The sequence below is a fragment of the Atractosteus spatula genome, chromosome 28 (assembly GCF_055471065.1).
Source record: "Atractosteus spatula isolate fAtrSpa1 chromosome 28, fAtrSpa1.hap1, whole genome shotgun sequence".
In the NCBI taxonomy this organism is placed as follows: Eukaryota; Metazoa; Chordata; class Actinopteri; order Semionotiformes; family Lepisosteidae; genus Atractosteus; species Atractosteus spatula.
Genome location: NC_142733.1, coordinates 2825523 through 2843472, shown reverse-complemented (window position 1 = coordinate 2843472; position 17950 = coordinate 2825523). Strand labels below are relative to the sequence as shown.

Below are 17950 nucleotides of genomic sequence, written 5' to 3'. Positions count from 1 at the left end.
ACACCCCAGACCCACTGCAGTCTGCGTATCGCCAGGACAGGTCAACAGAAGATGCTATTGCCACTGCCCTCCATGCTGCCCTCTCACACCTGGATCAGAAAGGAACATGTGTGAGAATGCTGTTTGTTGATTACAGCTCAGCATTCAGTACCATAGTGCCCTCAAAGCTGGTCATCAAGCTCCAGGACCTGGGACTGAACACCTCCCTCTGTAATTGGATCCTGGACTTCTTGACGGAACGTCCGCAGGTGGTGAAGGTGGGCACCAGCATATCCTCTACCCTGACTCGAAACACTGGAGCCCCCCAAGGCTGCGTGCTTAGTCCTGTCCTCTACTCCTTATTTACCCATGACTGTGTCACCAGGCATCACTCAAACTCCATCATTAAGTTTGCGGACGATACAACAGTCATCGGCCTGATCACAGATGGTGAGGAGTCTGCATACAGGGAGGAGGTTGAAACCCTGGCAGCATGGTGCCAGGAGAACAGCCTCTCTCTGAACATCAGTAAGACTAAGGAGATGATTGTGGATTATAGAAAACACCAGGGAGGAGATCACACACCTATCTACATCAATGAGACTGCAGTGGAGAGGGTCAGCAGCTTTAAGTTCCTGGGAGTTAACATCTCAGAGGACTTAACCTGGACCCACCACACCAACACCGTGGTCAAAACAGCACAGCAGCGCCTGTTCTTTCTCCTCAGGCTAAAGAAGTTCAGCATGCCGTAACATATCCAGGCCAGCTTCTACAGGTGCACTATTGAGAGCATCCCGACTGGCTGCATCACTGCCTGGTCTGGGAGCTGCTCCGCATGGGATCGCAAAGTACCACAGAGGGTGGTGAAGTCAGCGCAGCTTATCACCAGCTGTGAGCTACCAAGCCTCCAGGAGATCTACTCAGCTAGATGTCTGAAGAAGGCCAGGTCCATTCTCAAGGACCCCAGTCATCCCAGTCACAAACTGTTTTCCCTCCTACCGTCTGGTAAACAGTATCGAAGCATTCGGTCCAAGTCCAACAGATTACGGCACAGCTTCTACCTCCAGGCAATAAGACTGCTAAATAGCCAACCTGCAGCTCCTTCAGCAAATGACCTGTAATGGCTACATGGACATGCAGTTTTCACTGTATTCAGCACACTGCACTACTTGGACATAATGTACTGCATACACCCTGGACACATCACAGCTCTATTTATATTGAATTCTGCCCGAGTTTATTTTATTCCATTTCTATTGCACTATTATTATGTAACCTTGTTTTGTAACTTTAACTTTGTGATTTTTATCACGTCCAACATCTGCGTGTCGCAGTTGCGAAATCTGCCGCTGTGAAGGAAACGTGTGGAGCGCATGCGCGACAGACCCCTGTTCTCCAGCAGGTGGCAGCACGAGTCCGGGGGATCAACACTGAGCTGCGCAAGCGCGGATCTGTCCGGGCTCCGCAGCTCCGCAGCGCTGCGCTCGGCTGGGCGGCTGGGCGGCCGGGCGGAGGCGGTGAGCCGCCGCGGGGACCCACATACGCGTGGCGCCTCGGTAGGTCAACATATACAGCTTGTAGGTTAACATACAGACTGGTGCTCTGTGTGTTAAATTCTGTCTTAACTCCCTTTGCCCAGGGTGAATCCTCAGCAAATAATATTCATGTCTGTTAATTAACTGGTAATCTGGTTCTGAATGAGAGCACAGAAACTACATCAGAATCACTGAAAAGAAATTAAACCCTTTCTCTTCCTCTATCTCACAAGCCCTCTGACTCTTCTTTCTCTCGTTGCCAACTATAATCTCCTGCTTCTGGGTTTTTTTCCCTTTAATTCCAGTGTATCCGATTTCCAGACTTCCACTAAAACTTCGCCCAGGGGATAGAATGAACAAGAAGCTCGTTTTCCCTCTTTATTTCTGAAGCTATATGTAGTTTTTTCAAAAGTTGCTAAATACACCAGATTGGTTTCAAACACACACTAATGGAAACTAAAAAAGTTAGAGCTCAGAAAGAAATCAGGTGTTGTAGAACTTGGAGAACAGGAGGAGGCAGGTGTTCCAGGTGTTATTGGTGCGGGATGAGGCATGTGTTCTAGGTGTTATCGGTGAGGGAGGGGTAGGTGTTCCAGGTGTTATCAGTGAGGGGGGGTGTGTGTGTTCCAGGTGTTATTAGCGAGGGGAGGGTGTGTGTTCTAGGTGTTATCGATGAGGGAGGAGGCAGGTGTTCTAGGTGTTATTGATGGGGGGGGTGTTCTAGGTGTTATTAGTAAGGGAGGATGAGGCGGGTGTTCTAGGTGTTATCGGTGAGGGAGGGGGTAGGTGTTCCAGGTGTTATCAGTGAGGGGAGGGTGTGTGTTCCAGGTGATATCAGCGAGGGGAGGGTGTGTGTTCTAGGTGTTATCGGTGAGGGAGGAGGCATGTGTTCTAGGTGTTATCTGTGAGGGAGGAGGCAGGTGTTCCAGGTGTTATTGGGGCAGGAGGAGGCAGGTGTTCTAGGTGTTATTGGCGAGGGAGGAGGCAGGTGTTCCAGGTGTTATTGGGGCAGGAGGAGGCAGGTGTTCTAGGTGTTATCAGACCTGTCCGGGTGCAGGGTGCAGATGTTGCAATGGCAGCTTCACTCCCAACAGCAAGAAATCAGCTGACATCTTATCTGCTGCCGGCTGGTCACACACACATACACACACCACATACACCACACACACACACTCTCCCTTTCTGCACTTTGACCTTCTACTCATCAGATAAACAGCAATTACTGTGAAATAATTATAATGATGTAAGAATTATCAGCTTCGTCATAATTACTGTTAGTACCATGCCAGTCTCGCTATCTCCCCCGAGACACTCTGTCCATGAGATCAGAAAGGAGGAGGGGGAGGGGAGGAGGACAGGTACAGAGTGAAAGCGATAAGGCAAGCGAGGCTAACAGAGAGAGAGGAGGGGAGGACAGATGGAGGAAGAAATAGAAGGAGGAAATCAAGGAGGAAAAGGAAATGTCATAAATATTCTCAAACATGGGACAAGGATTCTTTACTAAAATATCAATTTCCCTCCCACATTTCTCAATATTGACAGACTCAGAACGAACAACAGGCTGTTATCGTCTGGGAGATAATCAGTTACCCAGTGTGTGACTCCCTGTCCCACTGAGCCCACAGGGAGAGCTCTGCCAGTGTGTGACTCCCTGTCCCACTGAGCCCACAGGGGGAGGTCTGCCAGTTTGTGACTCCCTGTCCCACTGAGCCCACAGGGAGAGCTCTGCCAGTGTGTGACTCCCTGTCCCACTGAGCCCACAGGGAGAGCTCTGCCAGTGTGTGACTCCCTGTCCCACTGAGCCCACAGGGAGAGCTCTGCCAGTGTGTGACTCCCCACTGAGCCCACAGGGAGAGCTCTGCCAGTGTGTGACTCCCCACTGAGCCCACAGGGAGAGCTCTGCCAGTTTGTGACTCCCTGTCCCACTGAGCCCAGAGGGAGAGCTCTGCCAGTGTGTGACTCCCCACTGAGCCCACAGGGAGAGCTCTGCCAGTGTGTGACTCCCTGTCCCACTGAGCCCACAGGGAGAGCTCTGCCAGTGTGTGACTCCCCACTGAGCCCACAGGGAGAGCTCTGCCAGTGTGTGACTCCCTGTCCCACTGAGCCCACAGGGAGAGCTCTGCCAGTGTGTGACTCCCTGTCCCACTGAGCCCAGAGGGAGAGCTCTGCCAGTGTGTGACTCCCTGTCCCACTGAGCCCAGAGGGAGAGCTCTGCCAGTGTGTGACTCCCCACTGAGCCCACAGGGAGAGCTCTGCCAGTGTGTGACTCCCTGTCCCACTGAGCCCACAGGGAGAGCTCTGCCAGTGTGTGACTCCCTGTCCCACTGAGCCCACAGGGAGAGCTCTGCCAGTGTGTGACTCCCTGTCCCACTGAGCTCACAGGGAGAGCTCTGCCAGTGTGTGACTCCCTGTCCCACTGAGCCCACAGGGAGAGCTCTGCCAGTGTGTGACTCCCTGTCCCACTGAGCCCACAGGGAGAGCTCTGCCAGTGTGTGACTCCCTGTCCCACTGAGCCCACAGGGAGAGCTCTGCCAGTGTGTGACTCCCTGTCCCACTGAGCTCACAGGGAGAGCTCTGCCAGTGTGTGACTCCCCACTGAGCCCACAGGGAGAGCTCTGCCAGTGTGGGGCCGCCTATCTCAGCCTGAGAGCCAGAGAGGATGGGTAAATTCAGGGAATGAGAGGAAGAGAGAGAGGTCCACCAGGAGGAGACGAGAGACAGGGAGAGATCGAAGGAGAGAAGCGGGGTGTGGGGGAGAGACAGAACAGAGGCAGAAGAGGGAGGCTGACACGGGAGGAGATGAAACAGCAGCACAGAAGAGGCTGTCCTTGTTACCCTGGCCTTGAAGTGACAGGGAGGTGGGGAGGCACACAGCACCAGCTCAGCCTGAACCTTCACCTCTGGCAGAAACAGCCAAATCTAGGAGGTCTGAGGCTCCACCAGGAGGTCCCAATGTAGATGCATAACAGTTACACCTGGTTAAGCACTCAGACCTACCCGATCAGCTTGCCGCAAAACTAAGCACGTGAAGGTCAGACCTCATTGTTGTGTTACGTTAGTTTATCTTGCTGACAAGCTCGGAAACAGAGCTATAAAGGAGCCACAGCCTTCATTTTTATATTGACTTGTTTTGGCAAGCATGGCCTTAAAGCACCGGGACATTTGCAAGAACATACGTTCCTAATCTAATCTCATCTGGAGAAGGGCTGTGGGAGAGCCTGCTTTCAGGACAGCAGGTGAGGTATTGTACAGCTGAGAGGCTGAAGGAAAGAGAGAGACGAGCTGCCATCATGGTGTCTAATGAGGGCGGTTTCACACTCGCCTTCCCCCTGGGCTGCAGTTCTCCTGTGTTGGGCTTTACGCAACACAGCAACACAACATTGTTTAGATTTTCAGTTTATCTCACCACCTACCTGCCTGAGACATATTGACAGAAGGATCTAGATTAGGAGTCACCAGACTCTGACCCCCGATGACCCCAGACTGGCAGGTGCACTGGGGCAGCTGGAGATCCAGGAGGAAAACAGGTTAACTGATCTAATTAAGCTTTGCCTGGCACAGTTGAACTCTTCCCCGCTCTTCTGAGGCTGCTGGTGATTTCAAGAGGTTTAGAGATTCTGCTGGGGTATATCTTACACTGGCAGGCTAAAAGAGCTCAATCTTTTTCATCTTGAACAGAGAAAACTGCAACTGGGCCTGACTGAAGCCTTCACAATCCTCACTGGCATTTAAAAACGCACCGTATTGGTCTTCAAACTCACTTCACTTCAAACTTCAAACTTAAAACCTCACCGTAGAGTCGATTTAAACTCCCGTTAGCTCCAGGCCCATTTTTGGCTCTGCACCAAAAAATACCAAGAGGACACAAGGGGTAACTATAGGAAACGGCATTTAAAACTGAGAGCAGGAGACAGTTCTTTACACAGAGGGTTGTGGGAGTCTGGAACAAGCTGCCCAACCACGCTGTTGAAGCTGATACCCTGGCTTCTTTCACTTGAGATCCTTGGATTAATTAGGTAAACAGCAACCAGCGATTCTAATAGTATCATCTGTCCTTGTTACCTTTATTGCATTGTTACAATTCACTATGCTCAGCTTGAACAGCCCAACAACGATATTCCTTGGAGTTCCCCTCTCTATTTGTCTTAGAACTGTTCACCCCCATCGTATATGTTTGTTGTGTAATTACACAGCTTAATATGTGTTTGTGCAACTGCTGATAGTGAGAGTTCACAGTGCTGTCTGCGGAAGGGATGATTCTCCTTATAAAGTGATGGTGTTTTTTTATTTACTGAAACTGTGTGAAAGGTCACAGGTGCCCCCCTTCTTCCTCCCTACCTTATATCCACTGGTTGGTTTTTTCTGGGAAGGATGCACTTCGGACCTTAGTAATTACAGCCAGACTGGGAAGGGGGAGGGGCCTAAACTGATGTCAACCCTTCTGAGCCACCTCAGTGGTCCAGGATGCTCTGTCTGTCAAGGAGTGTTGCTAGGGAGTGACCAATCAGAGAGTGAGTGTCGGTCAGTCTCTTAATGACATGCCCAGTGCTGTGTTGGAGTTTAAACTTTGTCCTACAGGTGAGCTGAGAGAGAAAACGCAGCAACATCCAGAACTGCTCCAAAACATACAGGTGAAAGAACTAACCTCACAGCTATTGAATTGTTTTAAATTAAAAGTTCCTGAGCCAGTGTCACGCAAGGACTGGACAAATGACGCTGGAAGCAGAAAAGGTAAAACTTTTGTCAACTTTTTAGTGCTTCCTCTGAACAGCTTTGGTTGTTTTGCACTTTTTCTGTCTTCTCTGAATGTCAGTGTAGCAGAGCAATCCTGCCTCCCAGTCCAAAGTTCGGGACACTGAGTGTCGAGATTTACTCACTGACTGTGCATTGGTACATGTATTTATATTTGTGTATCTGAGTTTTAGATATAAAAAGACACATGTCAATACAGCAAAGCTCTCTCAGTGCAGTGTTAATGTACTGGAGTGTCCAGTCAGTGTGTCTGTATTAACCCCTCTCTCTCAGTGCAGTGTTAATGTACTGGAGTGTCCAGTCAGTGTGTCTGTATTAACCCCTCTCTCTCAGTGCAGTGTTAATGTACTGGAGTGTCCAGTCAGTGTGTCTGTATTAACCCCTCTCTCTCTCAGTGCAGTGTTAATGTACTGGAGTGTCCAGTCAGTGTGTCTGTATTAACCCCTCTCTCTCAGTGCAGTGTTAATGTACTGGAGTGTCCAGTCAGTCGGTGTGTCTGTATTAACCCCTCTCTCTCTCAGTGCAGTGTTAATGTACTGGAGTGTCCAGTCAGTGTGTCTGTATTAACTCTTCTCTCAGTGCAGTGTTAATGTACTGGAGTGTCCAGTCAGTGTGTCTGTATTAACCCCTCTCTCCCTCAGTGCAGTGTTAATGTACTGGAGTGTCCAGTCAGTGTGTCTGTATTAACCCCTCTCTCTCTCAGTGCAGTGTTAATGTACTGGAGTGTCCAGTCAGTGTGACTGTATTAACCCCTCTCTCTCTCAGTGCAGTGTTAATGTACTGGAGTGTCCAGTCAGTGTGTCTGTATTAACTCCCCTCTCTCTCAGTGCAGTGTTAATGTACTGGAGTGTCCAGTCAGTGTGTCTGTATTAACCCCTCTCTCTCAGTGCAGTGTTAATGTACTGGAGTGTCCAGTCAGTGTGACTGTATTAACCCCTCTCTCTCTCAGTGCAGTGTTAATGTACTGGAGTGTCCAGTCAGTGTGACTATATTAACTCCCCTCTCTCTCAGTGCAGTGTTAATGGACTGGAGTGTCCAGTCAGTGTGTCTGTATTAACCCCTCTCTCTCTCTGTGGAGTGTTAATGGACTGGAGTGTCCAGTCAGTGTGTCTGTATTAACCCCTCTCTCTCTCAGTGCAGTGTTAATGTACTGGAGTGTCCAGTCAGTGTGTCTGTATTAACCCTTCTCTCTCAGTGCAGTGTTAATGTACTGGAGTGTCCAGTCAGTGTGTCTGTATTAACCCCTCTCTCTCAGTGCAGTGTTAATGTACTGGAGTGTCCAGTCAGTGTGTCTGTATTAACCCCTCTCTCTCAGTGCAGTGTTAATGTACTAGACTATAGAGTCTAGCTTAGTCTAGTTAATGGACTATAGAGTTCAGTCAGTCAATGTGTCTGTATGACCCTTCTGTCTCTCTGCAGTCTTGATGTATTAAGTGTGCCTGTATTAACCCGTCTCACTCAGGCTTATGATGGGATGGAGCTGTTGGACCTGCTCTTCGATCAGAATGATGGGATTTTGCGTCATGAGGGCTTTGGGCAACACAACTGCCCAAGCTGGCCAACTACAGAGCACAGTGTGAGTGACTTCACCACTGTTCAGTCCATGTGCACGGTCCAGTCTCTCTCAACTTCTCCCATCTCTCTGCGTCTCTTACAGCTCTGTATCCTTACAGCTTCCATTTACCACTGACCTTGTGACTCTACATCTGTTCACACTTCTTTATATGCATGCCCTCTTTACTAGACAGTACAGTGGTTTGATTTCCTTTAATATTACAACTTCCTGCAAAAATATCGCACATAAGAAAATGTCATCTGGAATACCGTGACTTCTTCACGAGGACTATGGGCAGTCCCAGGACCTTGTTGGATCTCCCACACTTTAACGAGCTCCCTGCTGCCCTGCCTTTGTGTCTGTGTGCAGTTGCTGAGCCCTGCGGAGGGGAGCGACGAGTTTCTCAGTGCTCTGCTCAGCGGCAGTGACTCCGTCTCTGGCTCCCCCCTGTGGTCGCCAGCTGCCAGTGACAGCGGGATCAGCGAGGACCCGCAGTCTGACCAGCTGGACAGCCCCCCGCCGTGCCGACCCCCAGACAGCCCCCACCTCAAGCCCCCCTACCCGCCTGTGGCCCCAACATCTCAACACCCCCCCCCAGCCCTGCCGCTGGACTCCCAGGAGCCTGACGTCTCCATTGACCTCGGTAAGACAGCGCTGGAGCCCGTTTGCCTGAGTGCAACCTTTGTAAATGTTTTGCTAATTGTTATTTCCTTGGCAACACTGTAACTCATCAGACACGCCAATCAAGCTCTTTCAGTCTGAGTAACTCTGTAGGAGCCCCTGAGCTGGGGGAACAGTGTGCAGTCTCTAACCACAGAATGTGTTACCACAGGGGGCTGGGAGTCAGGGTTTTTCGTGGAGAGACCCTCCAACGGCTCCCACCTGGGTGAGGACCAGAAAGCCCACGGCATCCAGAGAATTCAGATGTTATCCAATTTCCCACTGACCGTCAAGGACCTGCTGCTGTCCAGCAGCTCTGAGCCGGTGAGGGTGCCCTGTTATTGGATCTGGAGGCAGAATTTGCATCATATTTTATTCTGGGCAGGACATGAGAATGGGGGTGAGGCAGTCAGTGGGGTGTGCAGGTTGTGGGTGGGAGAAGCCAAGTCACTATGGTGGCACAGACATGGGCGAGGGTAGCGTTGAGAGATATGAAGGGTCGGGACTGCGGAACTGTGCCTGCTACAGGTGTCCCATTCTTGTGTGTTTCTCTCTCTCCGCCAGCTTATAACTCAACTCTCTCTTGATTCGCACAGTATTTACTCTCACCCTCTCTCCCCTCACTTTTTCCACCTTGCTCTCTCCCAATCCGATCCCTCCATCCCCACTCCTCTCCTTCCCAGCCCCAGCAGCAATCCCAGCAGCCCTTCCAGGAGCTGGTCCTCAACGAGGACGAGAAGAAGCTGCTGGCCAAGGAGGGCGTGAGTCTGCCCAGCCAGCTGCCTCTGACCAAGGTACTGAACACAGCGATGCATGCTGGGACAGGGGCGCTGGCCCACGCTGCCCTGTGAGGAAGCGCTCCACCTGCCGTGCACCATTCCCGGCTGATCCCGCCCGTACTGATCTCTCTTCCCCCCACTCCTGCCCCCCTCTCTGTCTCAGTATGAAGAGCGCATCCTGAAGAAGATTCGGAGGAAGATCCGAAACAAGCAGTCTGCCCAGGAGAGCCGAAAGAAGAAGAAGGAATACATTGATGGCTTGGAGAGCAGGTGCAGGCAGACCGACAGAGAGACAGACTAACAGACACACAGACTGAGAGACAGACAGGTTCACAGAGAAAGACTAACAGACACACAGACTGAGAGACAGACAGGTTCACAGAGACAGACTAACAGACACACAGACTGAGAGACAGACAGGTTCACAGAGACAGACTAACAGACACACAGACTGAGAGACAGACAGGTTCACAGTGAGACAGACTAACAGACACACAGACTGAGAGACAGACAGGTTCACAGAGACAGACTAACAGACACACAGACTGAGAGACAGACAGGTTCACAGAGACAGACTAACAGACACACAGACTGAGAGACAGACAGGTTCACAGAGACAGACTAACAGACACACAGACTGAGAGACAGACAGGTTCACAGAGACAGACTAACAGACACACAGACTGAGAGACAGACAGGTTCACAGAGAAAGACTAACAGACACACAGACTGAGAGACAGTCAGGTTCACAGAGAAAGACTAACAGACACACAGACCAAGAGACAGACAGGTTCACAGAGACAGACTAACAGACACACAGACTGAGAGACAGACAGGTTCACAGAGACAGACTAACAGACACACAGACTGAGAGACAGACAGGTTCACAGAGAGACAGACTAACAGACACACAGACTGAGAGACAGTCAGGTTCACAGAGAAAGACTAACAGACACACAGACTGAGAGACAGACAGGTTCACAGAGACAGACTAACAGACACACAGACTGAGAGACAGTCAGGTTCACAGAGAAAGACTAACAGACACACAGACTGAGAGACAGACAGGTTCACAGAGAAAGACTAACAGACACACAGACTGAAAGACAGACAGGTTCACAGAGACAGACTAACAGACACACAGACTGAGAGACAGTCAGGTTCACAGAGACAGACTAACAGACACACAGACTGAGAGACAGACAGGTTCACAGAGAAAGACTAACAGACACACAGACTGAGAGACAGACAGGTTCACAGAGAAAGACTAACAGACACACAGACTGAGAGACAGACAGGTTCACAGAGACAGACTAACAGACACACAGACTGAGAGACAGACAGGTTCACAGAGACAGACTAACAGACACACAGACTGAGAGACAGACAGGTTCACAGAGACAGACTAACAGACACACAGACCGAGAGACAGACAGGTTCACAGAGACAGACTAACAGACACACAGACTGAGAGACAGACAGGTTCACAGAGACAGACTAACAGACACACAGACTGAGAGACAGACAGGTTCACAGAGAGACAGACTAACAGACAGACTGAGAGACAGTCAGGTTCACAGAGAAAGACTAACAGACACACAGACTGAGAGACAGACAGGTTCACAGAGACAGACTAACAGACACACAGACTGAGAGACAGTCAGGTTCACAGAGAAAGACTAACAGACACACAGACTGAGAGACAGACAGGTTCACAGAGAAAGACTAACAGACACACAGACTGAGAGACAGACAGGTTCACAGAGACAGACTAACAGACACACAGACTGAGAGACAGACAGGTTCACAGAGACAGACTAACAGACACACAGACCGAGAGACAGTCAGGTTCACAGAGAAAGACTAACAGACACACAGACCGAGAGACAGACAGGTTCACAGAGACAGACTAACAGACACACAGACTGAGAGACAGTCAGGTTCACAGAGACAGACTAACAGACACACAGACTGAGAGACAGTCAGGTTCACAGAGAAAGACTAACAGACACACAGACCAAGAGACAGACAGGTTCACAGAGACAGACTAACAGACACACAGACTGAGAGACAGACAGGTTCACAGAGACAGACTAACAGACACACAGACTGAGAGACAGACAGGTTCACAGAGAGACAGACTAACAGACACACAGACTGAGAGACAGTCAGGTTCACAGAGAAAGACTAACAGACACACAGACTGAGAGACAGACAGGTTCACAGAGACAGACTAACAGACACACAGACTGAGAGACAGTCAGGTTCACAGAGAAAGACTAACAGACACACAGACTGAGAGACAGACAGGTTCACAGAGAAAGACTAACAGACACACAGACTGAAAGACAGACAGGTTCACAGAGACAGACTAACAGACACACAGACTGAGAGACAGACAGGTTCACAGAGAAAGACTAACAGACACACAGACTGAGAGACAGACAGGTTCACAGAGAAAGACTAACAGACACACAGACTGAAAGACAGACAGGTTCACAGAGACAGACTAACAGACACACAGACTGAGAGACAGACAGGTTCACAGAGAGACAGACTAACAGACACAGACTGAGAGACAGTCAGGTTCACAGAGAAAGACTAACAGACACACAGACTGAGAGACAGTCAGGTTCACAGAGACAGACTAACAGACACACAGACTGAGAGACAGACAGGTTCACAGAGACAGACTAACAGACACACAGACTGAGAGACAGACAGGTTCACAGTGAGACAGACTAACAGACACACAGACTGAGAGACAGACAGGTTCACAGAGACAGACTAACAGACACACAGACTGAGAGACAGACAGGTTCACAGAGACAGACTAACAGACACACAGACTGAGAGACAGTCAGGTTCACAGAGAAAGACTAACAGACACACAGACTGAGAGACAGACAGGTTCACAGAGAAAGACTAACAGACACACAGACTGAAAGACAGACAGGTTCACAGAGACAGACTAACAGACACACAGACTGAGAGACAGTCAGGTTCACAGAGAGACAGACTAACAGACACAGACTGAGAGACAGTCAGGTTCACAGAGAAAGACTAACAGACACACAGACTGAGAGACAGTCAGGTTCACAGAGACAGACTAACAGACACACAGACTGAGAGACAGACAGGTTCACAGTGAGACAGACTAACAGACACACAGACTGAGAGACAGACAGGTTCACAGTGAGACAGACTAACAGACACACAGACTGAGAGACAGACAGGTTCACAGAGACAGACTAACAGACACACAGACTGAGAGACAGTCAGGTTCACAGAGACAGACTAACAGACACACAGACTGAGAGACAGACAGGTTCACAGTGAGACAGACTAACAGACACACAGACTGAGAGACAGACAGGTTCACAGAGAAAGACTAACAGACACACAGACTGAGAGACAGACAGGTTCACAGAGACAGACTAACAGACACACAGACCGAGAGACAGACAGGTTCACAGAGACAGACTAACAGACACACAGACTGAGAGACAGACAGGTTCACAGAGACAGACTAACAGACACACAGACTGAGAGACAGACAGGTTCACAGAGAGACAGACTAACAGACACACAGACTGAGAGACAGTCAGGTTCACAGAGACAGACTAACAGACACACAGACTGAGAGACAGACAGGTTCACAGAGAGACAGACTAACAGACACACAGACTGAGAGACAGTCAGGTTCACAGAGAAAGACTAACAGACACACAGACTGAGAGACAGACAGGTTCACAGAGACAGACTAACAGACACACAGACTGAGAGACAGTCAGGTTCACAGAGAAAGACTAACAGACACACAGACTGAGAGACAGACAGGTTCACAGAGAAAGACTAACAGACACACAGACTGAAAGACAGACAGGTTCACAGAGACAGACTAACAGACACACAGACTGAGAGACAGACAGGTTCACAGAGAAAGACTAACAGACACACAGACTGAGAGACAGACAGGTTCACAGAGAAAGACTAACAGACACACAGACTGAAAGACAGACAGGTTCACAGAGACAGACTAACAGACACACAGACTGAGAGACAGACAGGTTCACAGAGAAAGACTAACAGACACACAGACTGAGAGACAGAGAGGTTCACAGAGACAGACTAACAGACACACAGACCAAGAGACAGACAGGTTCACAGAGACAGACTAACAGACACACAGACCAAGAGACAGACAGGTTCACAGAGACAGACTAACAGACACACAGACCGAGAGACAGACAGGTTCACAGAGACAGACTAACAGACACAGACCGAGAGACAGACAGGTTCACAGAGAGATAGACTAACAGACACACAGACTGGGAGACAGACAGGTTCACAGAGAGAGACTAACAGACACACAGACTGAGAGACAGACAGGTTCACAGAGAGACAGACAGGTTTACAGAGAGACAGACTAACAGACAGGTTAACAGAGAGACAGACAGGTTCACAGAGAGACAGAGTAACAGACACACAGACTGAGAGACAGACAGGTTCACAGAGAATCTAACAGTTTCACAAACAGAGACTGCCAGAGATCAATATTCATAGAGTTAGACAGTATCACAGGGAGATGGACATAAAGATGGAGAGACAGACTGCCAGAGAGAGAGAGGTTCAAAAAGAGACAGGACTCAGGCAAAGTCAAGTAAAGAGACCTATAAGTTTCAGGATAGTCTGAGAGCTTTGCTGACTACAGAAGCATCTGAAGTGGGAATTCTCTCCCCTTCCCCTGAGTGGCATAAAATTAAAATGCAGTACAACCCAATTAAAATCAGATTAGGGTAATGAAGGTATTTAATACCTGCTTTCATCTGTTATTTTATGCAGGATGGCAGCTTGCAGTGCCCAGAACCAGGAGCTACAGAGGAAAGTGTTTCAACTGGAGAAACGCAACTCGTAAGACAACTTCATGAGACATGTCACAGGAAATGACGTTATCTCGTCTCGGCAGAAAACTGGGACACTTACCAGCTTGCTCCCCCTCTCTCAGGTCTCTGATGGAGCAGTTGCGCAGACTGCAGACACTGGTTATGAGCAGCTCCAACAAGACGGCCCAGACTGGCACTTGCATTATGGTGAGACACAGACACTGAACCCTTTTCCTCCCCGTGTTCCTGTAAAAATAAAAGGTGAATAAACATATCCCTGTGTTTCTTTCCCTACCTTCTTCCTTGCTCCTCCCCTCTGTCCAGGTGCTCCTGCTGTCTTTCTCCCTCATCCTGTTCCCCTGCCTGCGCCCCTTCTCCGGCAGCACCGTGAGCCAGGAGGGAGACTTCAGCCCCGTGAGAGGTCAGCCTGCCCCTCCCTGTCACGCCTGGCCCAGTTGACACCTCCGAGTGCTGTTGCGTGTCCATACCACAGAAATCAATATGGCACAGACTGATGCTGATTAACACTGCAGAGATTCAAACTACTGCAGATTAGTACAGCAATATTCTGCCTCAATGAATAATGTAAAAACCAATGGCATTAACATTTCAAATGTTCTGCTACACATTAATACTGGAAGATCAGGATAACAGAAGCAATAACGGACTGCCTGCTGCATGGTGCTATGTGACAATATGATTCTGGACTGAAATAAACAAAATGCCCTCAGCAGGGAATGCAGATAACACTCCCGAGACCCTGTGCGAATCCTGATAGTTCCTGATTATTCACTCTTTCTCTGTCCCCTAACCTTTGACGTTTCTCGGTCTCATATCGCCCTCTGTTGCCCCCTGCAGTTCAGTCACGGTCACTGCATGACGTGGAGTCCTCTCGGGTATCCCACGCCGTAGCTCATGACCGCGCCCACTCCGCGCCAGAGCCAGGCAGAGCAGCTCCCAAGCCCTCAGGGGAGGAGGGGGGGAAGGTGATGTCACTGTTCGGCAAGCTGAGCCAGGGGAATGGTCTCCCTTTCGCTGACTTTGCCTCCGCCCACGTCAACCACACCCACGACGTGGAGGAGCGGGGCCATCACCAGGGCGACCCCATCACGGGCCACGTTGCCACGGTGAGCTGGACTGAGCATCATGGGGGAAAGACGCCCCTCCCTAATCACGCCGATGAGATGTGAGGAGACAAGAGAGCACCTCCTCACATCTCATTTATAAATATACTGATGTTGCTTTTGTGTTGTTAATATTATTTTTTATCTGCTAAGCTTCTTGTTTTTTATTATTTTTTTTTATTAATATCTGTTAAAGTTGCAGCGAGATATCATCCCGGTGCCCGTTTCACTGAAAATCTTCAAAGAAAATCCAAATATATGATCAGACGAGCAACCAATTAGAATTGTCATGTTAACATTGTTTGCATCTAGGTGTCAAGCAAAAAATCAGCCTGTAAATGAAAGGAAGTAGCTGAATGCAGGAAGAAATGAGGAATTTTCTTCATGCTGTGAAAAATGCTGATCTAGCTCTTCGAGAGTTTGCGAGCAGAGCATATTTCAAAGTCGAAGTTGCTTTGTGCTTGCCTTGAATGAACTTGTGCCTGTTGATGTGGAGCATTCACACAAGGTCTGATGAGGAAGAGAGGCAGAGAGGGTGGATGGAGAGAGGGAGAGGAAAGGAGCTCTTTTTTGTCAAACACAGTCAACGTATGGCACCATCAGTTCATCTCTTCTCAACAGGTCAAAATCCCATCCTTCGCTGTCCAGCTCTGCTTCTTTGTGAATTCAAATTTAAAACACACCAATGAATGCATGTGTTCGTGAGACGGGTTTAGTCCGTTTACAATAATACTACACACTCGTAACAAAAACACACAATCAGATACAAGTTAATGAATATGTGCCAGTTAATTCAATTAACATAACACTGTCATTTCTTACAGAACGATGGGAGTTAATTACTGTAGTTTAGTGAAGTTTGGGCCAATATGGTTAACACAGGTGCAAGAGTGCCTTAACAGCTGAACAGCTTCTCTTTCTCCTGTGAGCTCCAGGTTCAATGTTAATGACACCTGTATGAGATTGTGGGTATATGGTGTTGATAGGGAACAAAGGTTTTCACTGTTTAAATATTTAAAAGTTGTTTTTTTAAATACCTTTTTTTTCATCCTACAGAATTTAAGTGTCCTGTACTTATTTTTTTTTTTTAATTGTGAAAACAAAAATAAAAAAAATCCCCATTCAAAGTTTCGTTTTTCTTCTGGTGCTGTTTGAGAATTAGGGTTGTGAATGATGGGTAATGAAGTGCTTTGACAAAAGGAGTCTGCTGATGTCTCTTGTTGTCTCTCCTATGCTATTGGCCTTAAGTACGGTGTGTGGTGAGTCCACTGGTGCAAGAGATCCACAACGTGACCATCTGGGCAACAGGCCTCACGCGATTTTGGACGACAAGACCAACAGTGTGCTGGGCAACAGTGCCCACAATGTGCTGGACATCAGGACTGCCAATGTACTGGACATCAGTGCCCACAATGGGCATGGCAGTGCAGTGGCTCTGTGGCTCTGCTGCTAAGGATCTGCACCTGTGGCTGGAAGGTTTCTGGTTCGTATCCTGTGGCCGGCAGAGGAATCAGCGTGAACTGAGCATTCAGCTATAGCTGCCACTCTGCCTGTGATCAGCGCACAAGGACCAGTCATTAATCATCCTTCCGCCTGGCCAGTAACTGCCGGCTTTAATCTGCGGAGGCACGGGGCTCTTTGATTCGAGAAGTCCCTGGGGCTCCTGGAGACTGCAGCTCTCAAATTCAATTCTCAGATCACTAAAAGAAGGAGAGAGGGAGAGAGGCTGTCAAGTAGAGAAGCTGTTCTGACTTTCTTTTTGATCTGTGAATTGTTTTTCTCTGATGGACAAATCTGACCCAGATAAACAGGCAGTGTTGTATCCACTCTCCCCAACCTCTGATCTCCGAGCAGTTTTTCGTTCTTTCCCTCGTTTTTGACAAAGTTCAGTAAAAGTTTTTAACAGGCCTTCAAACTGCTGCTTTCGCTATATTCCCCAGCTGAGCTGTCTGAGCAGCTGAGCTGCTGAGCTGCGAAGCTCCAATTACTGTATTAAAACTTAATTGCATTAACGGAGTCTTTAATTAGACCACTCTAAACTATTGCAGCTCTGGAACTATTTCAGATTTCCAGGTACTGGTCTGGACTTGCCGAGCAGTTGGACAACTGGCAGAGCACTAGCAGGGAGTAGATGGGTACAGTCTAGCCAGTGGCATCAGTGTCTGTTTGATCTTATGAGTTCTCACTGCTGATAGTGACAAACAGCAAAAATAGCACAAATAAGCCGCTTGGCTCTTTAAAAAACAAAATGGGGCCAGATCTGGAAACCGCTTTCTTCACAAATAATTCCATAGTGGTCTGTGGTCAAGAGATGCCCATCACAGATGACCTCAATCTGACGTGAGAGACAAAAAATGATCAGACTGTGTTTTATTACGGCAGAGTTCAGCAGGCAGGTAACTGGCCCACCTCTTGAGGAGCCCCAGTGCTCAAGGACAGTTCAATATGGGCCAATAACAGCTGCTATCCACATCCGACAGCAGCATGTGGGTCTGGCCTCTGGGCCACGTTCACTGCACTGGGAATCTGCCTCAGAATCTGATTGTGATTGAAGGGGAGCGAGCCGAAGGTGCAGAGGGCTCACTAGAGACTCTTACAAACCAGCTCCGCAAAGCAGAACGCAGCTGCTGGTAGTACGTTAAAATATTAATCAAAGCTCTGTACCGCGGCACACAGCGAA

The 17950-nt window shown here is 48.9% G+C and overlaps 1 protein-coding gene across 1 annotated transcript; it reads left to right on the top strand.

Annotated features, from left to right (window-relative positions):
* Positions 1-6103: 6103 nt before the first annotated feature.
* creb3l3a (cAMP responsive element binding protein 3 like 3a) lies at positions 6104-16391 on the top strand. Its single transcript, XM_088907356.1, has 10 exons — positions 6104-6245; positions 7729-7842; positions 8191-8464; positions 8654-8805; positions 9165-9275; positions 9424-9530; positions 14106-14174; positions 14269-14353; positions 14471-14567; positions 15005-16391. The coding sequence occupies exons 1-10, from the start codon at positions 6225-6227 to the stop codon at positions 15334-15336; spliced, it is 1362 nt and encodes a 453-aa protein (XP_088763482.1). The 5' UTR covers positions 6104-6224; the 3' UTR covers positions 15337-16391.
* Positions 16392-17950: the final 1559 nt, after the last annotated feature.

Coding starts and splice junctions, on each gene's coding strand:
- creb3l3a (XM_088907356.1), top strand. CDS start 6,225: ATGACGCTGGAAGCAGAAAAG. Junction 8,465..8,653: donor TGACGTCTCCATTGACCTCG/GTAAGACAGCGC, acceptor GTGTTACCACAG/GGGGCTGGGAGTCAGGGTTT. Junction 14,568..15,004: donor AGACTTCAGCCCCGTGAGAG/GTCAGCCTGCCC, acceptor TGCCCCCTGCAG/TTCAGTCACGGTCACTGCAT.